Source organism: Ostrinia furnacalis, unplaced genomic scaffold (genome assembly GCF_004193835.3).
Source record: "Ostrinia furnacalis isolate ACB-3 unplaced genomic scaffold, ASM419383v2 OfSCF1656, whole genome shotgun sequence".
In the NCBI taxonomy this organism is placed as follows: Eukaryota; Metazoa; Arthropoda; class Insecta; order Lepidoptera; family Crambidae; genus Ostrinia; species Ostrinia furnacalis.
The window spans coordinates 376,738-397,226 of record NW_021131895.1 but is presented as its reverse complement, the minus strand read 5'-3'; the positions used below and the strand labels follow the sequence as shown (position 1 = coordinate 397,226).

At 40.6% G+C, this 20,489-nt stretch overlaps 2 protein-coding genes across 9 annotated transcripts in view; both read right to left on the bottom strand.

The window, feature by feature from the left end:
- Sf3a1 (splicing factor 3A subunit 1) overlaps positions 1–16,437 on the bottom strand; it is a 28,667-nt gene extending 12,230 nt beyond the window's left edge. For 4 of the 8 annotated variants that reach the window (XM_028305354.1, XM_028305353.1, XM_028305355.1 and 1 more), the window contains exons 1-6: positions 14,085–14,368; positions 13,384–13,548; positions 11,936–12,754; positions 11,104–11,258; positions 9,502–9,633; positions 6,732–6,794 (exon numbers count right to left, since the gene is read on the bottom strand). In XM_028305354.1, coding sequence (XP_028161155.1) covers positions 6,732–6,794; positions 9,502–9,633; positions 11,104–11,258; positions 11,936–12,754; positions 13,384–13,548; positions 14,085–14,208 — 1,458 coding nt within the window. In that variant the 5' untranslated portion in view covers positions 14,209–14,368. Of the gene's footprint in view, positions 1–2,184; positions 2,317–3,242; positions 3,398–4,703; positions 5,523–6,731; positions 6,795–9,501; positions 9,634–11,103; positions 11,259–11,935; positions 12,755–13,383; positions 13,549–14,084; positions 14,369–15,388; positions 15,554–16,161 lie in introns of those variants that run through there. The other 4 variants (XM_028305358.1, XM_028305360.1, XM_028305357.1 and 1 more) reach the window with 3 other exon arrangements.
- A 2,508-nt stretch (positions 16,438–18,945) lies between these two features.
- LOC114353412 (uncharacterized) lies at positions 18,946–19,840 on the bottom strand. The gene is made up of 2 exons (XM_028305413.1): positions 19,691–19,840; positions 18,946–19,259 (listed from the first exon to the last, which is right to left on the bottom strand). Exons 1-2 carry the CDS (start codon positions 19,745–19,747, stop codon positions 19,002–19,004), a joined length of 315 nt encoding a protein of 104 aa, XP_028161214.1. The 5' UTR covers positions 19,748–19,840; the 3' UTR covers positions 18,946–19,001.
- Positions 19,841–20,489: the final 649 nt, after the last annotated feature.

Here is a 20,489-nt window from a genome sequence, read left to right as displayed (position 1 = left end):
TAAAAAAGCGCTTTTACACGTCCCAATATGAACCCTACCACTGCTTCGGGACAATAAATGGGCCAGTGCTGAGAAGAAGCAGCGCAAGAAACTCAGTCACTATTGTCAGCCTCCTTTTCAAGGTTTTACAGTCTTTAAAATATACAAATTATAGTCATAAGTATTGATGCGAGCTAGGTAGTTAAACATTCCAAAAATTTTTATCTTTTATATAATCATCAACTTTATAGTAGCCCTTTTTCATTAAGATGCTTTTGATATGTGCTTTAAATTTATGAATGGGCAATTCTACAACAGTTTGTGGTAATTTATTGAAAAGTTTAATACATTTCCCCATAAATGAATTACCAATCTTGTGCAGTCTGAAATTTGGAACGGCAAGTTTATTTTTGTTTCTTGTACTGAAGTAATGGTTAGTAATCCTAAAATGTTAACGAGTCGTTAGAATGAAATAAAGTGGATCGTCGTTCATGTTTGACCACGATGAATTTCTTACAGAAATCTAAATATGATGACTTATTTTTAAATCAGTTAATGGCAGTATACTACGGACGTGAGGAATGCCACAATGCACGATCTCCTGCTTGTTTCATCCAGTCTTTACCAGGTGTTTTCTTGTGGTCATTGCTCTACAAAGCAGATGGGTGTCTTAATTTTTTTAAGGGAAAATCATATCAATTTTGAGAAACATTTTTAGTTCTTCATAATTCAGACTGTGTAACACTAGTGGTCGCAAACTTCATCAGTGAGAGACTGAGTCCGACAACAAAAGGCACCTTTCAACTCTACAGACTATCATAAGAGTTTACAGTCAATTAGATCGCTTACCTGTTCATAAAAGTCATACAGTCTGACCACAAACATTTTTAACTCATCAAATTAGAAGACTAAACTCAAAAATCCTTAAGTCAATTTGAAACTTTAAAGCAGAGGGTATAAAGTTGAAAGTCCTGCGTACTTGGTTGAGGCTGGCTTCGATGGCGATACCAGCGCAAGCGCCTCATCGTGTTCTAAGACAACTTTAAACTTTATGGCTGACAGTCTTAAAGTTGAAAGTCCTGCGTATCTGTTTGAGGCTAGCCATGTGTTCTAAGTCAACTTTAAACTTTAAGGCAAAGGGTTTACAGTTGCAAGTCCTGCGCACCTGCTCGAGGCTGGCCTCGATAGCGATTCCGGCGCGAGCGCCTCATCTTGTTTCAAGACAATTTTAAACTAGCAGACTGGTTTAGAGTTGAGAGTAGTATAGAAGTAACGTAAAACAAATAAAATTTCCTTATTTGTGTAATTCAAGTGGTCTTACATAGATTTAGTAGGTTTCACTGAAATTCCTTATTTACCTGTCTATATTTTTAAATAAATATCCTAAGACATTTTACACTGCGCCGCTAGCCCCAAACTAAGCAAAGCTTGTACTATGGGAACTAGACAACGGATATAAACATACTTAAATACTTTTTTTTTGTAAATAAATACATATTATACATAGAAAACACCCAGACCCGTCACAGAAATTAAAATTCATCATTTCAATTTCTGCTCGGCCGGGATCGAACCCGGGACCTCTCGGCATAGAAGTCCGTTCTGAACCACTACACCAAACGGCCGACATTTATTAACGTACCTGCTTGAGGCTGGCCTCGATGGCGGCGCCGGGCGCGAGCGCCTCGTCGCGGTTGGTGTTCTAAGACCACTTTCAACTCAAAGGCTGTTTTAAAATTGAAAGTCCTGCGTCTATCTGTCTGTCAAAAGTCTGTTTGAGGCTGGCCTTGTATTCTAAGTCAACTTTAAACTTTAAAGTAAAGGGTTTACAGTTGAAAGTCGTACGTATTTGCTTGAGGCTAGCCTTGATGGCGGCGCCATGGGGCAGCGCCGCTACGCGGTCGGTGTTTTCAGATAGTTTTACATTATAACGCAAACTGTCTTAGGCTGAGTTGCACCACCTTATTTTAAACGTATCTATGTATAACGATAGCCGGTGTATTTGTATGGTGTTAAACAGTTTTTTGACGTTTGTGAAAGTCAAAAGTAAGAGATGGTGCAACCCAGGTTTAATATTTAAAGTCGTATAGAAGTCTTGTACCTGCTTGAGGTTGGCCTCAATAGCGATACTGGTGCAAGCACCTTATGTTCTAAGTCAATTTGAAACTTTAAGGCAAAGGGTTTACAGTTGCAAGTCCTGCGTACCTGCTTGAGGCTGGCCTCGATGGCGGCGCCGGGCGCGAGCGCCTCGTCGCGGTCGGTGCGCTCGGCGGCGGCGCGGTCGCGCTGCTCCAGCCAGCGCGGGTCCAGCAGACCGATGCGCACGTGGTCCGCCACCTAAGGACAACGAAGAATAATAAATATGATTTCAATAGTTCTTATTACTATTCTATCTAGTGTAGATCCTTATAAAACCTGGTGTTAAGGGACGAATCTCATTACACTTTTCCACCGCTGCAACTCCTGTGTAGTCTAGATCAGGGTTTCCCAATTTTTTTTGCCAAGGAACCCTAATTGATTATACTTTTCCTAGCGGAACCCCCGTACTACTCCGCCCGCACGCCCTGCCCCTCCCTTGTGCGTAAACAAGTCGGTGTGAGCGAACAACGTCGGTCACGAAACGTGGGATAATATTTTTTACGGAACCATTGCGGCCTTTCCACGGAACCCCAGGGTTCCGCGGACCACCATTCGGGAACCGCTGGTCTAGATCTACAGCTTGACCGCCAATAAAAACCTAACCAGTGAAGGTCAAGTTTCTGCCAGGGAACTGTCATTGGACCCGCATGAAATTAAATAGAAGAACATAGAAGGAGTTCTTAGTTAAGATTCGACTTTCCCTCCAGTGCAAAACGGATAACAGATGACAAAGATTTTAAGTAATTTAAGAAAAGATATACACCACATACAGTAAACGTCGATTATGAGGACTTAACCTGGTGTTACTTAAATATTCTTTAAAACTGACATAAGAATGTTACCAAAAGCGATAACAAAGACTGTATTCTTATTTGATAAAGTTCACCTCATGAGGTTACAATAAAGGAACTCTCTTAACTTACAGGAAAGGGAAGAACATCCCTTATCATTCATCTATCATCTTTCATTGTGTATAATTTAATGTATTAATTACTTGAAATATTTTTGGCGCTAAATGTGCAAACCACACGTCATAAACAAAAAATATGGTATGGTATCCACCATGTGCTGTATTTTTTTCAACTAAAGAACAACATGTGACATGCAAACAAACAACTACGCACCTTGTTGGCAGGGATCCTCTCTCCCGTGATGGGCGACACCAGCCACTCCTCGCTGGCGGCCGCGGGCGCGGGCCGGGCGCGCTTGGGGTCGTACTTCTTGACCACCACGCGGTCCAGGCGAGGCGGCAGCGGCGCCTCGTCTGTGCCCGGACGGACTGCGGAAATATGTGCTATTTAACCGACTTTAAAAAGGATATACGGGTGGGAGGCAGTGGTTGTAAGGCACCGCTCACGTGCCCGGGATATGCGGTCAGGAAAGGAACTAACTCCCTAGTGAGCCTAGAGTAGGGCAGCAGCGTTAGGACGGCAGGCAGGCGGCGGGGACCCGCTGCCAGCCCGGCAGACTCACCGGACTGATCATAGGAGGAAGTTCTATGTTCTTAGTTACATATTTTTGTATTTTAAACTTGTTGCACACAATGTTACAATACAGAGACAAAAGCATTTCTTAGTCTGATAATTTGATGCACTACTGCTGTACAAAAAGTTTAGACAAATAAGACAAGTCAAATTCTGTGAATGATTGAATAGCGAGGAACTATAGGTCTAGTGCCTGAGGTATGGGAGCGGCACAGGAGGGTGTTTATAAGACCTCAAACGTCAGCGAGACTTCAGAGCCCCGATTACGGTAACTTTTAACGTCTACAATCCAGACACGCTTCATCGACGCTGCGATACGATTGGTCGAAACAGCTGACGTACGCTGTTGAACGACCAATCGTATCGCAGAATCGAGAAGCGTGTCTGGATTGTAAACGTTAAAAGTTACCGTAATCGGGGCTCTGATCTCTGTCAGATTTGTATGCTCTGCCATGTCATAATACACTTGTCATCAAATAAATCGCACCTCCCGCAACAAGCACTTCTCAAACGTATGCATCCCCACTTCCTACCAACATTGGTTCCATTTGAAAGCCTAGTTCTAAACTTCATTTCATTAAAGGAAAGGTTTTTACCCCAAAAATGTGTTTTTAGAAGGATCCAGTCACTTCTTCAAAAAATAGGTAATTACGCTTGAGCCAACTTTTATGGCTATAAAACTGTTAAGTTGGGATTAATCGTTATCCATCTGTTAAAGAGGACACGTGTGATCATTATTTGGTTTAATAACCATAAAATTTGGTCTAATTGATCCCAGAGGTGAGCTCAAAGTGAGGTCTTTTTCAGGTCATATTTATGGTATAATATGTTAATCATTTATTAAGAAATTAAATGTGTTTTTCTTTAAGGATATTTATTGGGCTTTCAAATAACACCAATATTGTTGGGGCACCATGATTGTGTCAGAAGAAAATCTTTAAAGTTCGCGTCGCGGAAGGTGCGGTTTATTTGATGTTGAGTGTATGTTTCTCATGTCGCTCCCATTCCCATACCTGTGTCACTGCCTCAGTTAAACGCTAGACTTAAAGCTGTAAGCTAAACCTATAGCTTCTACAAAAAGAGGTCGGAAAAAATAATCACCTGTGTCGCCTTCCTCCTCCGACGAAGACGAGTCTTCCTCCATGTCTTGCACGCGATTATCATCCGGCCTTTGCTGCTGTTGCGTGCGGTCCTCCATCTCGTCCAGGTCAGACTCGGACTCGGACTCCGACTCCGACTCAAGTTGCATCTCAGTGTCGTCATCATCCTGCGCCAGATTGATGTTCTCGCCTCTCTCTTGCGCTAACACTCTTGCTCCCACTTCTAGAGGAGTCGTGGGCGGAGGGAAGTCGCCCGGCTCCCCGGCGGGGTAATCGACCGTTTCGACAACGACGAAATCGTGCCAATCGATCGAGGCGTAGGCTAAACGTTCCTTCTCAATTCTCGCCTCGTCTGCTGCTTTGCGGCGCGCCTGGTGCGAGTGCCACGCCGCCCTACTCTTAGCCTGCTCAAGCACCCCACTCCGAACCTCTGCTCCCAACTTATTGACAAGTTCCTTTGGAGGCAGAAGCACCTTCGTATACTGTTCGAGCAACCTCGTAAAGTATTGGAACAAAGAGTGCTGGGGGCGAAGGAAGTCGAACTGATGGTTGCGCTCCTCCTTCTTCATCAGGTCTGTGAGGAACTGGCGGCCGTTTCTGGCGACGAATTGGGCGGTGAGTTTGACGATGTCAAGCTCTAGGGCGGAGATGGAGGGCGGGTCGGCGATGAACTCGAAGTCTGGGGGCGGATCGCGCGGCGGCGGCGGCTCGGCGGGAGCAGCAGCCTTGAGCAACTCCTGCTGTCGGGCTGCGGTGGCGGGCGCGAGTCCTGGCCGCTGTATCGGCGGCGGACCGAGCAACGGAGCCGATGGATCTGGGCCTAATAATAATCAAAGTTCTTATCAGTGGCGTAATTATTGGCAGGGCTGGCAAAATGCCACGGACCACAGTGGTCCCGATTTAATAAAACATGGACATTGATGCTAGAGGCACGAAAATTTTTTTGATGGTTACTGCTATGATAACTAATAAGGCAAAAATATATTACAATCCTACGACGTCTATTCCGTAGTAAAAAAAAATATATACATATTTTTTGTATGGAAGAAATTACGTTTCTGTCAATTTTTCGAAATTCTTTAACGATGTCAAGATGCCGATCACACATGTTATAAAACAAGTGATTCTGAGTATTTCATGCGAAGATACTTGTCACTTATCTCTGCGTACTTTTGAGTTATCGAGGGTTGAAAAATCGATTTTTTTATATTAAATATTTCCCCGAAAAATTGCCAGAATTACAATATGGTGTATAAGGGACACTTTTGATGACACATAACAACGACTCGCACTCGCGCGCGCTCGTATGCATCAACTTTTACTAAAAATTAAGGGAAATACTTAATACAAAGTTGTATGTATAGGTCCGCTGGCCGTCAAAAAGTAGCTTATACGAGAGGTTGCCCAATTTACAATATGTCCATCATTGATAACTCACACAAATATCGTCTCTCTCTGAAGGATAACAAGTTTTTTCGTGATTTTCGTGCTTCTAGCATCAATGTCCATGTTTTATTAAATCGGGACCACCGTGCGGACCCCCGACCCAAGTCCCTAATCGCATTAACCCCTCGCGAAGCGATGATTCAGGGCGATGGTCCGGGGCCCTCCTGAAAAATAACCCTAAAACGCCAAGGGCCCCATGCATAGAATTTGCCACGAGCCTCGGATGGTATAGTTTATCACTGGTTTCTTATTATGAAATGGCACTCAATAATGTGCGAAAGAGCTGAAAAATCTAAGAAAAATTGAAATTTAACTCAATTCACCTATTTTGCTTCATTCATATGAACAAATTCATTCATAATCAGAAAAGTATTGAAATTCAACCAATTGAGTGAGTAATTTAAGTAGGTAACTTAAGATTGAATTCAGATTTCTGGAAAGGACTTTCATCCCTTCATTCAGAAGAATAAAATGTTAGTAAATACTGATTTTACTTTACTTTTGTAGCATTTCATTTGCTTACAGTTCATTAATAATGAAGTAATACGAGGGCGTCGTCGCGTCGCTTCTCCTCTTCGCCGATCTTCTTGCCGATGGCCGTTTCCTCGTCGCCCACGCCGAAGATGTCCGTACGCCGCTCGGCGAGCTGCGGATTAGATTGGTTGAGTTTTGTAACAATGACTGGAAGTAATGGTTAGTAATCTTAAAATGTTTAAGAGTCGTTAGAATGAAATAAAGTGGATCGTCATTTATGTTTATCACGATGAATTTCTTGCAGAAATCTAATAAGGGCGGATTATTTTCAGTTAATGGCATTACACTACTGGACGTAAAGAACGTCACGATATACGTTGTCCTGCTTACGATCCGATCCGATTACGTTCACAAAAAATCAACCCACTTCAAACTCAAAGCAGACCTTTTTAAAGTTGAAAGTCATAGAAGTCCTTATCTTACCTGCTTGAGGCTGGCCTCAATGACAATACCGGTGCAAACGCCTCGTGTTCTAAGTCAACTTTCAACTCAAAGGACTGTTTTAAAGTTGAAAGTCCTGCGTACTTGCTTGAGGCTGGCCACGATGGCGATACCAGCGCAAAGGCCTTATCGTGTTTTATGACAACTTTTAAACTTTAAGGCTGACTATCTTAAAGTTGAAAATCCTGCATAGGTACCTGTTTGAGGCTGGCCTTGTATTCTAAGGCCGTATACAGTAAGAAAGCTGGAAACTTATAAGCGCTTACTTCACAAAGGAAGCAAGTTGAATGTCATTTTATATGGCAGCGTCCAGCGCTGACCAACGCGTGTTGAAATTTGTCGGCGCCGTTCAGTGTTTATCGGCGCGCGTTCATATATTTTCCTGCGCGGGTTACCAGCGCTGTCAAGCGCCGGTAAGCGCTTATAAGTTTCCAGCTTTCTTTCTGTATACGGCCTAAGTCAATTTGAAACTTTAAGGCAGAGGGTTTGCAGTTGAAAGTCCTGCGTATTTGCTTGAGGCTAGCCTTGATGGCGGCGCCATGGGGCAGCGCCGCTACGCGGTCGGTGTTTTCAGATAGTTTTACATTATAACGCAAACTGTCTTAGGCTGAGTTGCACCACCTAATTTTAACCATAACTATAAATAACGGTACAGTCGCGCATACTGCAATACTTTGGACATGTCTCGAGGCGGGATGACAACTCCATAGAACGACTGGTCGTCCAGGGAAAAGTCGAAGGAACCCGATCGCGTGGCAGGTCACCAATGCGCTGGACCGACCAAGTGAAAGCAGCAGTGGGAGACGGCTTATGTGACTGCACCAGACAGTCTGCCAATAGAGAGAGATGGAGGGAGATCGTGCGGAGAGTTGTATCCGCCTCTACAACCGATGCGAACAAAGCCTCAACGTGACCACGACCGCTCTGCCAAGAGCGTAACAAATAAGAAGACAACGATAACTGGTGTACGCGTGGTGGAGCGTTTACGCTGTTTGGCGCAAAAACAGTACTTTTTCAACCTGTTACAATCATTAACCAGTTAAATTACAAATATGTTATAGGCATAAATAATTGGGCAATTTCGTCGTCTAAATAGTTAGTTAAGAAAATATTTCGATTAGTATAGTATTTAAGAATTCTATCAAGATAAGTCCACACAGGTTTTCGAATTTCCACTTTAGCGTCAGTTTACAAGCTGAATTTTTTATAAAAATACTGTGAAAACGATATAACAAACATTTATATCCTATAGCATAGGTCCTTAGGCAAATAGTTAGTTGAGAAAATTCTTAGATTTAAGCATTTTACAATAAGAAATCACACATTCAAAGAACGTGAAATACCCAAAAATCAAAGTGATTTTTACACCATTATTCTTCTTTAATTCAACATAAAAATAGCTGAATATAATAAAATAACATCTTCTTTAAAATATTTACTTTGAAACGATATATAATTCATTGTTATTGTTTTGCTATAAACATTTGAAAACTATTAAAAAACGCCGCGCGCGAATCATTTCCAATGATGCCGCTTGAAACGCCGCGCTTCGCGTAAACGCTCTTAAAGTCGTATAGAAGGTACGTACCTGCTGGATTACTAATGTTTGGCCAAAAAACGTTTCCCAAATTATCACATCGCAAACAACGTTCCGCAAATTTTCATTTGGCAAAACAACTTATTGCAAATGTTTAATTCGCAAATGTCGTGTTTGGCATATTATTGTTTAGCAAATTATTGTTTGGCAAAGTATGTTTTGCCAATAAACAATTTACAAAATAATTTGATTGGTGCATAGAATGGAATACAAATAAGCCTGTGGTTATTATTTTGTTTCGTGGGTAGTAAATATAAAAATTATCTATAGTAATTTTCATATTTCATTCTTTTTTCGAAATTTCTAAATGATTCATTAACAATAAAGGTGATTCTAGCGCTCGGCGGCCGCTGCCGCGGCACGCTTCGCTCGCCTTCGCGCGTTAATGGTCACTGTTCTAACCTAACCTAACCTATTATTTTCAGCAATACCTACTTTCTGCAACCATACTGTTTTCTGCAATCTCTTTGTTTTACATAAAATTCTTGTGAAAACCATGATCATGTGCCTATGCTTTGATTTGTGGGTAACGGTGGGTAAGTATGTGAAGTGTCAATTTGATCAAACAAATTATTTGGGATTTAATATTTGGCAAAATAAAACATTTGCTATATAAAAATTTGCCACGTAAAATTTGTCCAAATGATAATTTGACCAAATGAATTAGTTGCGAAAAGTACAGTTGCTAAAAGTTCATTTGGGAAATGAAACTTTGGCGATAAGTTGTTTGCGAAGTGAAATTTGGCGAAAAGTAATTTGGCCAAACGGAAGGATACCGTACCTGCTTGAGGCTGGCCTCGATGGCGGCGCCGGGCGCGAGCGCCTCGTCGCGGTCGGTGCGCTCGGCGGCGGCGCGGTCGCGCTGCTCCAGCCAGCGCGGGTCCAGCAGACCGATGCGCACGTGGTCCGCCACCTAAGGACGTAACAATAAATAAATATTTTGAGCAGTTCATACATGGACCTATAAAAAAAGTCGGACGGATTCTCATCAACAAAATACTGTGACATTAGGATACACCAGCTNATTAAAATATTGAAATTAATTGAAATCAAACGTCATTCACTCGAAAAAATAATACGTCAAAGACCAGTGTTCTCAGTTATTTACGTGGGAAAATTACCCGAAATATGGGAAATTAATACTAATTTTAGGACTTTTTAGTTATTTATTACGCATACTATAGAAATAAAATAATTTATCATAATAATTGTGTTTTAATGGGATATATTTTCATAGGCAGATTTGATCCTTCCCAAAAATGTGGAACTGCGAAATTCAAATTTTCTTACATTGATTGCAAGTCAGTGTCAGGTTGTATGTTAAAATCTATCAGAGATAATAATAATAATATATTGATGATGCATAAGATTATGATTATAATGTACACAAGATTCGTAATTTGTAACTGCGTGAATCATTTTTGATCAACATTATGTACATACCCTGACACTGACTTGCAAACAATGTAAGAAAATTTGAACATTGAAAATTTCGCGCCTACCTCAACGCATTCACCTTTCATCCTTTTCAAATTCTGTCTACATTTCCAAGTAACATCTGCCGATCTATGTTTTTCTTAAAATAAATGGGTAAAATGTTTTGGCTAACATGGCATCCCTAAATTCACTCACACAATAGACAGACGCCAAAATTTTGCGTCACAGTTTCGTTGTAGCGTAGAGTTCCGTCCGCCTTTTTTTATAGGTCCATGAGTTCATATTACTGTTAGTATAGATCCTTATCAAACCTGGTGTTAAGGGACGTATCCCACTACAGTCTACACCTATACTTTTGCGCCGCTGCAACGTCTGTGTAGTCTAGATCTACAGCTTGACCGCCAATAAAAACCTAACCAGTGAATTTCAAGTTTCTCCCAGGGAACTGTCATTGGACCCGCATGAAATTAAATAGAAGAACATAGAAGGAGTTCGAAGTTAAGATTCGACTTCCAGTGCAAAGCGGATGACAGGTGACAAAACAAAGGTTTAAGTAGTTTAAGAAAAGATATACACCACAATCACCACATACAGTAAACATCGATTGTAAGGATTTAACCTGGTGTTACTAAAATATTCTTTAAAACTGACATAAGAATGTTACCAAAAGCGATAACCAAGACTGTATTCTTATTTGATAAAGTTCTCCTCATGAGGTTACAATAAAGGGACTCTCTTAACTTACAGGAAAGGGAAGAACATCCCTTATCATTCATCTATCATCTTTCATTGTTCATAATTTAATGTATTAATTACTTGAAATATTTTTGGCGCTAAATGTGCAAACCACACGTCATAAACAAAAAATATGGTATGGTATCCACCATGTGCTGTATTTTTTCCAACTAAAGAACAACACGTGACGTGCAAACAAACAACTACGCACCTTGTTGGCGGGGATTCTCTCTCCCGTGATGGGCGACACCAGCCACTCCTCGCTGGCGGCCGCGGGCGCGGGCCGGGCGCGCTTGGGGTCGTACTTCTTGACCACCACGCGGTCCAGACGAGGCGGCAGCGGCGCCTCGTCTGTGCCCGGACGGACTGCGGAAATATGTGCTATTTAACCGACTTTAAAAAGGATGTACGGGTGGGAGGCAGTGGTTGTAAGGCACCGCTCCTGTGCCCGGGACATGCGGTCAGGAAGGGAACTAACTCCCTAGTGAGCCTAGAGTAGGGCAGCAGCGTTAGGACGGCAGGCAGGCGGCGGGGACCCGCTGCCAGCCCGGCAGACTCACCGGACTGATCATAGGAGGAAGTTCTATGTTCTTAGTTACATATTTTTGTATTTTAAAGTTGTTGCATACAATGTTACAATACAGAGACAAAAGCATTACTTAGTCTGATAATTTGATGCACTATTGCTGTACAAAAGGTTTGAAATATAAGGCAAGTCAAATTCTGTGAATTACTGAATAGCGAGGAACTATAGTCTAGTGCCTGAGGTATGGGAGCGGCACGGAAGGGTGTTTTTAAGACCTCAAACGTCAGCGAGACTTCAGATCTCTGTCAGATTTGTATGCTCTGCCACATCATAATTATGTCTCTCATGTCGCTCCCATACCTGTCACACTAGACCTATAGCTGTAAGCTAAACCTATAGCTTCTACAAATTGAGTTTACGATTAAGTTATGATGAGACTGATATACTATGTAAAAGTCCCTAAATTAATAAATAGAAAAAAAAGCTTCTACAAAATGAGGACGGAAAAAATAATCACCTGTGTCGCCTTCCTCCTCCGACGAAGACGAGTCTTCCTCCATGTCTTGCACGCGGTTATCATCCGGCCTTTGCTGCTGCTGCGTGCGGTCCTCCATCTCGTCCAGGTCAGACTCGGACTCGGACTCCGACTCCGACTCAAGTTGCATCTCAGTGTCGTCATCGTCCTGCGCCAGATTGATGTTCTCGCCTCTCTCTTGCGCTAGCACTCTCGCGCCTACTTCTAGAGGAGTCGTGGGAGGAGGGAAGTCACCCGGCTCCCCGGCGGGGTAATCGACCGTTTCGACAACGACGAAGTCATGCCAGTCGATCGAGGCGTAAGCCAACCGTTCTTTTTCGATCCTCGCCTCGTCTGCTGCTTTGCGGCGCGCCTGGTGCGAGTGCCACGCCGCCCTACTCTTAGCCTGCTCAAGCACCCCACTCCGAACCTCCGCTCCCAACTTATTGACAAGTTCCTTCGGCGGCAGAAGCACCTTCGTATACTGCTCAAGCAACCTCGTAAAGTACTGGAACAAAGAGTGCTGGGGGCGAAGGAAGTCGAACTGATGGTTGCGCTCCTCCTTCTTCATCAGGTCTGTGAGGAACTGGCGGCCGTTTCTGGCGACGAATTGGGCGGTGAGTTTGACGATGTCGAGTTCTAGGGCGGAGATGGAGGGCGGGTCGGCGATGAACTCGAAGTCTGGGGGTGGGTCGCGCGGCGGCGGCGGCTCGGCGGGAGCGGCGGCTTTGAGCAACTCCTGCTGGCGGGCTGCGGTGGCGGGCGCAAGTCCTGGCCGTTGTATCGGCGGCGGCCCGAGCGACGGAGCCGATGGATCTGGGCCTAGTAATAATCAAAGTTCTTATCAGTGGCGTAACTATAGGGTGGCAGGGCTGGCAAAATGCCACAGACCCCCGACCCGAGGGAGCCCCGGCCTAAGTCCCTAATCACACTCCCCCCTCGCGATGCGTTGCTTCAGGGCGATGGTCTGGGGCCCTCCTGAAAAACAACCCTAAAACGCCAAGGGCCCCATGCATAGAATTTGCCACGAGCCTCGGATGGTATAGTTTGCCACTGGTTCTTATTATGAAATGGCACTCAATAATGTGCGCAAGGGCTGAAAAATCTAAGAAAAATTGAAAAACTCAATTCACCTATTTTGCTTCATTCATGTGAACAGATTCATTCATAATCAGAAAATTATTGAAATTCAACCAATCGATTGGGTAATTTAATTAGGCCTAACTTAAGTTTGAATTCAGATTTAAATGCCATTTCATTAAAGGACTTTCATCCCTTCATTCAGAAGAATAAAATGTTAGTAAACACTGATTTTACTTTACTTTTGTAGCATTTCATTTGCTTACAGTTCATTAATAATGATGTAATATCCAGTATCAATCAATAGTACTAAGAATCAGTGATGTTTGTTTTTTAAAATTGCTTTAAATAAATGTTTTAAAAACACTTACCTTTTCCTTCTCTGATCTCCTTGACCTTATGCTGGTAGTACGCATGGTAAGGGTCTCCGGAGTTCAAGAAGTTGAACTTGGGATTGCCAAGTTCATTTTGCCGGATGCGCGCTTCAAACTCCGGACCATTACGAGCTACGAAGCTGGCAGTCTTGTCAACGATATCTATACATGAAGGTTAAAGAAATTCTTTGGAGCTGAAAGTTGGAATTAGTGTAAATCTTCAAAAACATTTCATATGCTTTAGGCTTTGGTTGTTGTATGGTCTACAGTTACATTATGTACATAATGTCAGTTAATTAGTACTAAGTTTCATTATAACTGTAGAGCGTGAACACATCTAATTAAACCTTGATGAAAGTTAAGAAGAAACTTCAATTCATTGTTAAAAAATAGTAGGTATTTCGCACTATAACATTAATTAATACAATAGAAAATCAATAGTTTAGGCCCAATGTTCGAGACAATAATTAACATGGTAAACCAATCGTGTTAATATGCATCTATGTAAAGCATTAACTCATTAGATGGGGCCACTACATTAGAAGCCTTAACGAGTACCTATTACACTTGACTTTTGCTAAATAAATTGGAATCAGTAGGTCACAGTGCACCTACACAAACAACAACATCGTATAGGTTATGTTAGCGAATATTTACCATTAGTATGCCTGTTTGAAAAAGTAATTGATAAAGGATACTCCTGACTTCAGGGGGTGGATAAATGATGCCAATAACAGGGGGCGGCGGCGCCTGGGGCTCCTCGGGCAGGGCTCCCACGTCCATCGCCTGCCCCGGAGGACCCATCACATCGATTGACGGCATTTTGCCTTACAGCGTTCACAATTTTAGAACACAAATTAAACTACTGGCAATGTGTGACATGTCACCAGTTACTTAAAGTTTATTAAAATAGAAAATTTAAGATTTATAGTCATCAAGTACAGACACACTACAGGGAAATTGATTCATTGATTGTGTATTACTAGTGATGTGCCGTGTCAGGATAATTCGAGTACATATATCGAATATTGACGAATCGATAAAAAAAATCAAAAATGAAGAATGTTCACTAATTTTGTTTTTTAGCTTTCTGTATTCTCTGTTAAAAATAAAAAATACATGTGAAAGAATTATTTCGATACGTCAATTAGTTTCCAAGATATTGAATTTTAAAAGTGCGGGCGGCGGCCGGCCCGCCATTTTATGCGCGTGACGTCATATTACAGTGACTGGCTCATATTTGTATGGGTGGAATCTTGCAAGCTGAATTAAGACCCACTTCCAGGCAACCGATTAAGCTGAAATTTCGCAAACACCTGTGATTTGGATGACCATGCAATATTATGATGNGCTTTTTGCTCTTCACAGAGCGAATGCGGTATCCATCGGGAAAACAACTTTTTTACACCTAATTGTTCATGCAAGATTATTTGTATTTGACTCATGCCAATGTCTAAAGTTGCCTGAATTTCGCGGTATATCACATGTCGATCTTCTTCAATCAGCTTACGCACAGCATCAACGTTTTCTTAGGTGACTGCAGTTTTTGGACGACCTTGACGGGGATCATCACTGAGCTTGACACGTCCACGTTGAAATTCAGGAAACTAGCGATAAATTGTGGTTTTGGATGGGGCTTCATTACCAAATGCAGAAATCATCCGGTCAACACACTGTTTTTGTGTTAAACCACTTCAAAAGTCATAATAAATCATCGCTCTTGAATTTTCTCGAGTCAATTCCATTTTCTCAACGACTAAACAAGTTTGACAAGACCTTGTGATACGACCGAGAATCTTTTTTTAAATAAATAAATGGTATACGATTTTTAAAACCCTGGACTTTGCAATTAAATAGATTTTAATATGACTGGAACAGTGGAAATATTCCATTCCCGATACTTTTAGTGCAGCCCTCGTATCCAGTATCAATCAATAGTACTAAGAATTAGTGATGTTTGTTTTTTAAAATTGCTTTAAATAAATGTTTTAAAAACACTTACTTTTTCCTTCTCTGATCTCCTTGACCTTATGCTGGTAGTACGCATGGTAGGGGTCTCCGGAGTTCAAGAAGTTGAACTTGGGATTGCCAAGTTCATTTTGCCGGATGCGCGCTTCGAACTCTGGACCGTTACGAGCTACGAAGCTGGCAGTCTTGTCAACAATATCTATACATGGAGGTTAAAGAAATTCTTTGGAGCTGAAAGTTGGAATTAGTGTAAATCTTCAAGATCATTTCATATCATTTGGCTTTTTTTACCATGAAATAAATACATATATTTATTTGCTTCAATCTTAAGTAATACATACATAATCTTTGGTTTTTGTATGGTCTACAGTTAGGTACATTATGTACAAAATATCAGTTAATTTTATTAGTACTAAGTTACATTACAACTGTGGAGCGTGAACACATCTAATTAAACCTTGAAGAAACTTAAGAAGAAACTTCAATACATTTTAAAAAAATAGTAGGTATTTCGCACTATAACATTCATTAATACAATAGAAAGTCAATAGTTTAGGCCCAATGTTCAAGACAATATTAACATGGTAAACCAATCATGTATGCATCTATGTAAAGCATTAACTCATTAGATGTGGCCACTACATTAGAAGCCTTAACAAGTACCTATTATACTTGACTTTTGCTAAATAAATTGGAACTTCAGTAGGTAACAGTCGTGCACCTACACAAACAACAACATCGTATAGGTTATGTTAGCAAATATTTACCAATATACGTTCACTTGAAAAAGTAATTGATAAAGGATACTCCTGACTTCAGGGGGCGGATAAATGATGCCAATAACAGGGGGCGGCGGCGCCTGGGGCTCCTCGGGCAGGGCTCCCACGTCCATCGCCTGCCCCGGAGGACCCATCACATCGATGGACGGCATTTTGCCTTACAGCGTTCACAATTTTAGAACACAAATTAAACTACTGGCAATGTGTGACATGTCACCAGTTACTTAAAGTTTATTAAAATAGAAAATTAAAGATTTATTGTCATCAAGCTTTACAGACACACCACAGGGAAATTGATTGTGTATTACTAGTAGTGATGGTCAACTCGAGTAAGTAACTCGCGTTAACTCGAGTTGGGCGTAACTCGAACCCACTCGAGTTAAATGCTCTCTGACTCGTAAACCGAATGGATCCGACATGGACCGAAGATTGCCGATCATTTGAGTGTTGAGACTATGTTAATTTGAAGTTAACTTTAAACTGCCGGTTATTGTTGTAGATTTTCGTGTTTTATGTTCTGTTTTTGAAAAATGCCAAGTGATAATAAATATAAATATTTTTTAAAATTAAAATTCAAGCCAAAAATCCATGAATAAATTATTATATTTCAAACAATATTTTTTTCTTTCTTACTTTAGTTAGTATGATTCTCCCAATACATTATAAAAGATAATTTTTAAATGTTAATACGAATCTGAGGGAATAAACTGGTAAAAATAAGTAAAAAACTTACTTGTCCATCCAGTCAACTCGAGTTACGTAACTCGAGTTCAACCCGAGTTACGTGGACTTTAACTCGGGTTAAATCGGGTTTTGTTTTTCCCGAGTTGGCCCATCACTAATTACTAGTGATGTGCCGTGTCAGGATGATTCGAGTACATATATCGAATATTGATGAATCGATAAAAAAAACAAAAATTGTTTGTTTACAGTTTATTTTTGGCTTTTTAAAATCAAAATCAAAAATCAAATCAAAATCAAAAATATTTATTCAGTTTAGACCACAAGTGGCACTTATGAACGTCAATAGAAAATAATAAAAAAAGAAAAAGGTAGCCCTTATGGGGCAATTTACATGTCTCCTTATCTTTTGGGCCCTACCAGCGCTTCGAGACAAACATATGGCAAGTGCTGAGAAGAAACGCCGGAACAAACTCAGCGTGTGAACAAAAGCGTGTTTTTTTGTATGAAGTTTCAACGGAATCTATTTTCGATCGATCAAAAAATGCCTCTTGTCCAGCAGACCCACTGGAATCTTCTTAACTGGTTGTCGTCTCGAGTTCTGCTGACTCGATTCTATAATTATTCGGTTACTAAAAATAGACCACTATCATCACTAGTACTAACCATAGACTATAGACGACCTTGTTGTCATCATCTGTCAAACCATAGACAAATTGACAGTTTACTTTTTAAAAACAAAGAGGCAAAGATTTCAATTGGACGTCTCAAAAATTTAAAAATGGACTGGACGGTATTATACAAGATGGTTCAAAAAGCGACATCATTTCTTCTTTATTACTCATACCTCGATGTATACGAAATACTCATACATACTCCGTTTAATATGTTTAGAAGATTTTTTGCTGGATCAATTTAAAAAACATAACTTGTAGAATATCTTGTTTGTTAGGTAATTTAATAACAGATACATAACACAATTAATACGTCACGATAAACTTAGTATTTTCATCAAGGGAGACTATGGAGGTGCCATTGTTCCACCCAAGCAGCGTGGTCAGGCTGACGACGGAGCGCACGCCGCAGTCAAAGTACACTGCCACCAGCACCGTCATCAAGTATGTAGCCAGCCACAGGAGCAGGGCCAGCACCAGCAACCACAGAGTGGTGCTCGCTCGCCAGTCGTCGCCTATGCTCCACCTTCGCCGAGGCAAGTCTTCAACGTCGTTTATAAATAAATAAATAAANCAAGTCTATACACAAATCATTATAAGTTCAGTATTCAATTAGAAATTAATGACACAGATAAAACACTTCCGAGTTTCGATAAAGTAGGTCGCGATTTTGCTAGTGAATAGTTAAATTAAATATTTATTTTCATAGCGCTGACACGTCCGATCGAGTGAACGGCACAACAATGATCTTCCTAAAATGTGAATACGACTGTAGGTTTAAGACTAAAGAATTTTAAAGCTGGAGAAACATACCCTTTAATCTGTATGGAGAATTGCACCCGGAGCACAAATAAATATCGTTCCCATTGCAGTATCGTAATTTCTTTTTTTGTATATAAACCAGAACAGGCGGTGACGCTACAGAATAAGTAAAGTATGTAAAACGATTGCGTAAGTTATTCGTGCTCAGTGTGCCTACCATGAGTTTACGTTAGGTGAGCTCGCTAGCGAATACGTCAAAAAATTATATGAAGATTTCATTTCTTGAAAGTAGCCGCTAGGGGCGCTGCACAATATGTCATACATTTAAATGTCATTTTTTTACGCAGTCGCTAGCGAGCACACCTAACGTAAACTCATGGTAGGCACACAGTGTTAGGATATAGAATTTTATCATGAGATNTCATCACTAGTACTAACCATAGACTATAGACGACCTTGTTGTCATCATCTGTCAAACCATAGACAAATTGACTGTTTACTTTTTAAAAACAAAGAGGCAAAGATTTCAATTGGACGTCTCAAAAATTAAAAAATGGACTGGACGGTATACAAGATGGTTCAAAGAGCGACATCATTTTTCTTCATTACTCATACCTCGATGTATCCGAAATACTCATATACATACTCCGTTTAATATGTTTAGAAGATTTTTTGCTGGATCAATATAAAAAAACATAACTTGTAGAATATCTTGTTTGTTAGGTAATTTAATAACAGGTACATAACACAATTAATACGTCACGATAAACTTAGTATTTTCATCAAGGGAGACTATGGAAGTGCCATTGTTCCACCCAAGCAGCGTGGTCAGGCTGACGACGGAGCGCACGCCGCAGTCAAAGTACACTGCCACCAGCACCGTCATCAAGTATGTAGCCAGCCACAGGAGCAGGGCCAGCACCAGCAACCACAGAGTGGTGCTCGCTCGCCAGTCGTCGCCAATGCTCCACCTTCGCCGAGGCAAGTCTTCAACGTCGTTTATATCTGCCTAAAATGTGAATACGACTGTAGGTTTAAGACTAAAGAATTTTAAAGCTGGAGAAACATACCCTTTAATCTGTATGGAGAATTGCACCCGGAGCACAAATATCGTTCCCATTACAGTATCGTAATTTCTTTTTTTGTACAAAAACCAGAACAGGCGGTGACGTTGCAGAATAAGTAAAGTATGTAATAAAACGATTGCGTAAGTTATTCGTGCTCAGGGTACAGAGTTGCCTAGACACGAGCCACTTTTGACCGATTCAGATAGCTACGGTGTTACGAAACGATGGTAATGTGAACAAGTGGTTCCTGTTGGTTTTTATAAATCAAAGCTTACATTATTCCCGCAATAAGTGCTTTCTATTTTGGACCTTATCCTAAACGCTAGGATGCTAAGAGCTATGGACCTTTGACTTATTAAAAACTGCTACGTACGTAATAAGTATCCTTAGGTTTTTCTTCTAAAATGTGTGTGGTACTACTGGTACTCATTGTGGACTGATTATATTTTCTCTTACTACAAGATAATTTTAAAAACTATTGATTTAGTTTAAAAATGTCAAACTGCTGACATGTTGAGTTGTGTTGAGTCTTTCTGAATGTCAGTACCTAGTGCTGAATTAAAAAAATAAGTCCTATACCCGTTTCCACCATCAATCCCTAATTTTTAAGTGAATCTATGGTAACACATAACAGGAATTTTGTTTACATAGGGGTCACTTAAAAATTAGGGATTGATGGTGAAAACGGGCANATAAGTCCTAGTCTATTATTCTAACGGCAAAGGCTCCAATGTGTTCCAATCCTGTGGCATAAGCTTTCGTTGTGCACTGTTTGGCACAAAAATTCGAAACAATAAATAAAAGAACAATTCTATAAAATAATTACATTTAATTCAGGCATGGGTTAGTGCTATTTTAAGGCCTTAAAACATGATAACCCCTACAGTCTTAAATTAAAACATGATAATATCAACTAACAATCGATGTAAAAAACAATTACAAATTCTAGCCTCACTACTACCAGCTAACGTATTTAATTTAATTTTAGTTGATTATAGTTATAATAAGTACTTAAATTAATATAGATGTAATTATATAATTTGACCCAAATATTAATTTATTGAACAGGAAGTTGCGTTTGTGAATGATTTCACTTTTATTTATAGGTATTATTGCATGTATGGGCTTCTTATATTTTTACATTTTAAAATAATATAAATAAATAACCTGAA

Bases quoted from the DNA above. Each gene is read 5' to 3' on its own strand.
- LOC114353412 (XM_028305413.1), bottom strand. From the start codon at position 19,747: ATGAGTACCAGTAGTACCACACACATTTTAGAAGAAAAACCTAAGGAT. The intron at 19,260-19,690 runs GTACGTAGCAGT...TTCACATTTTAG, and splicing joins AACCTAAGGATACTTATTAC to GCAGATATAAACGACGTTGA.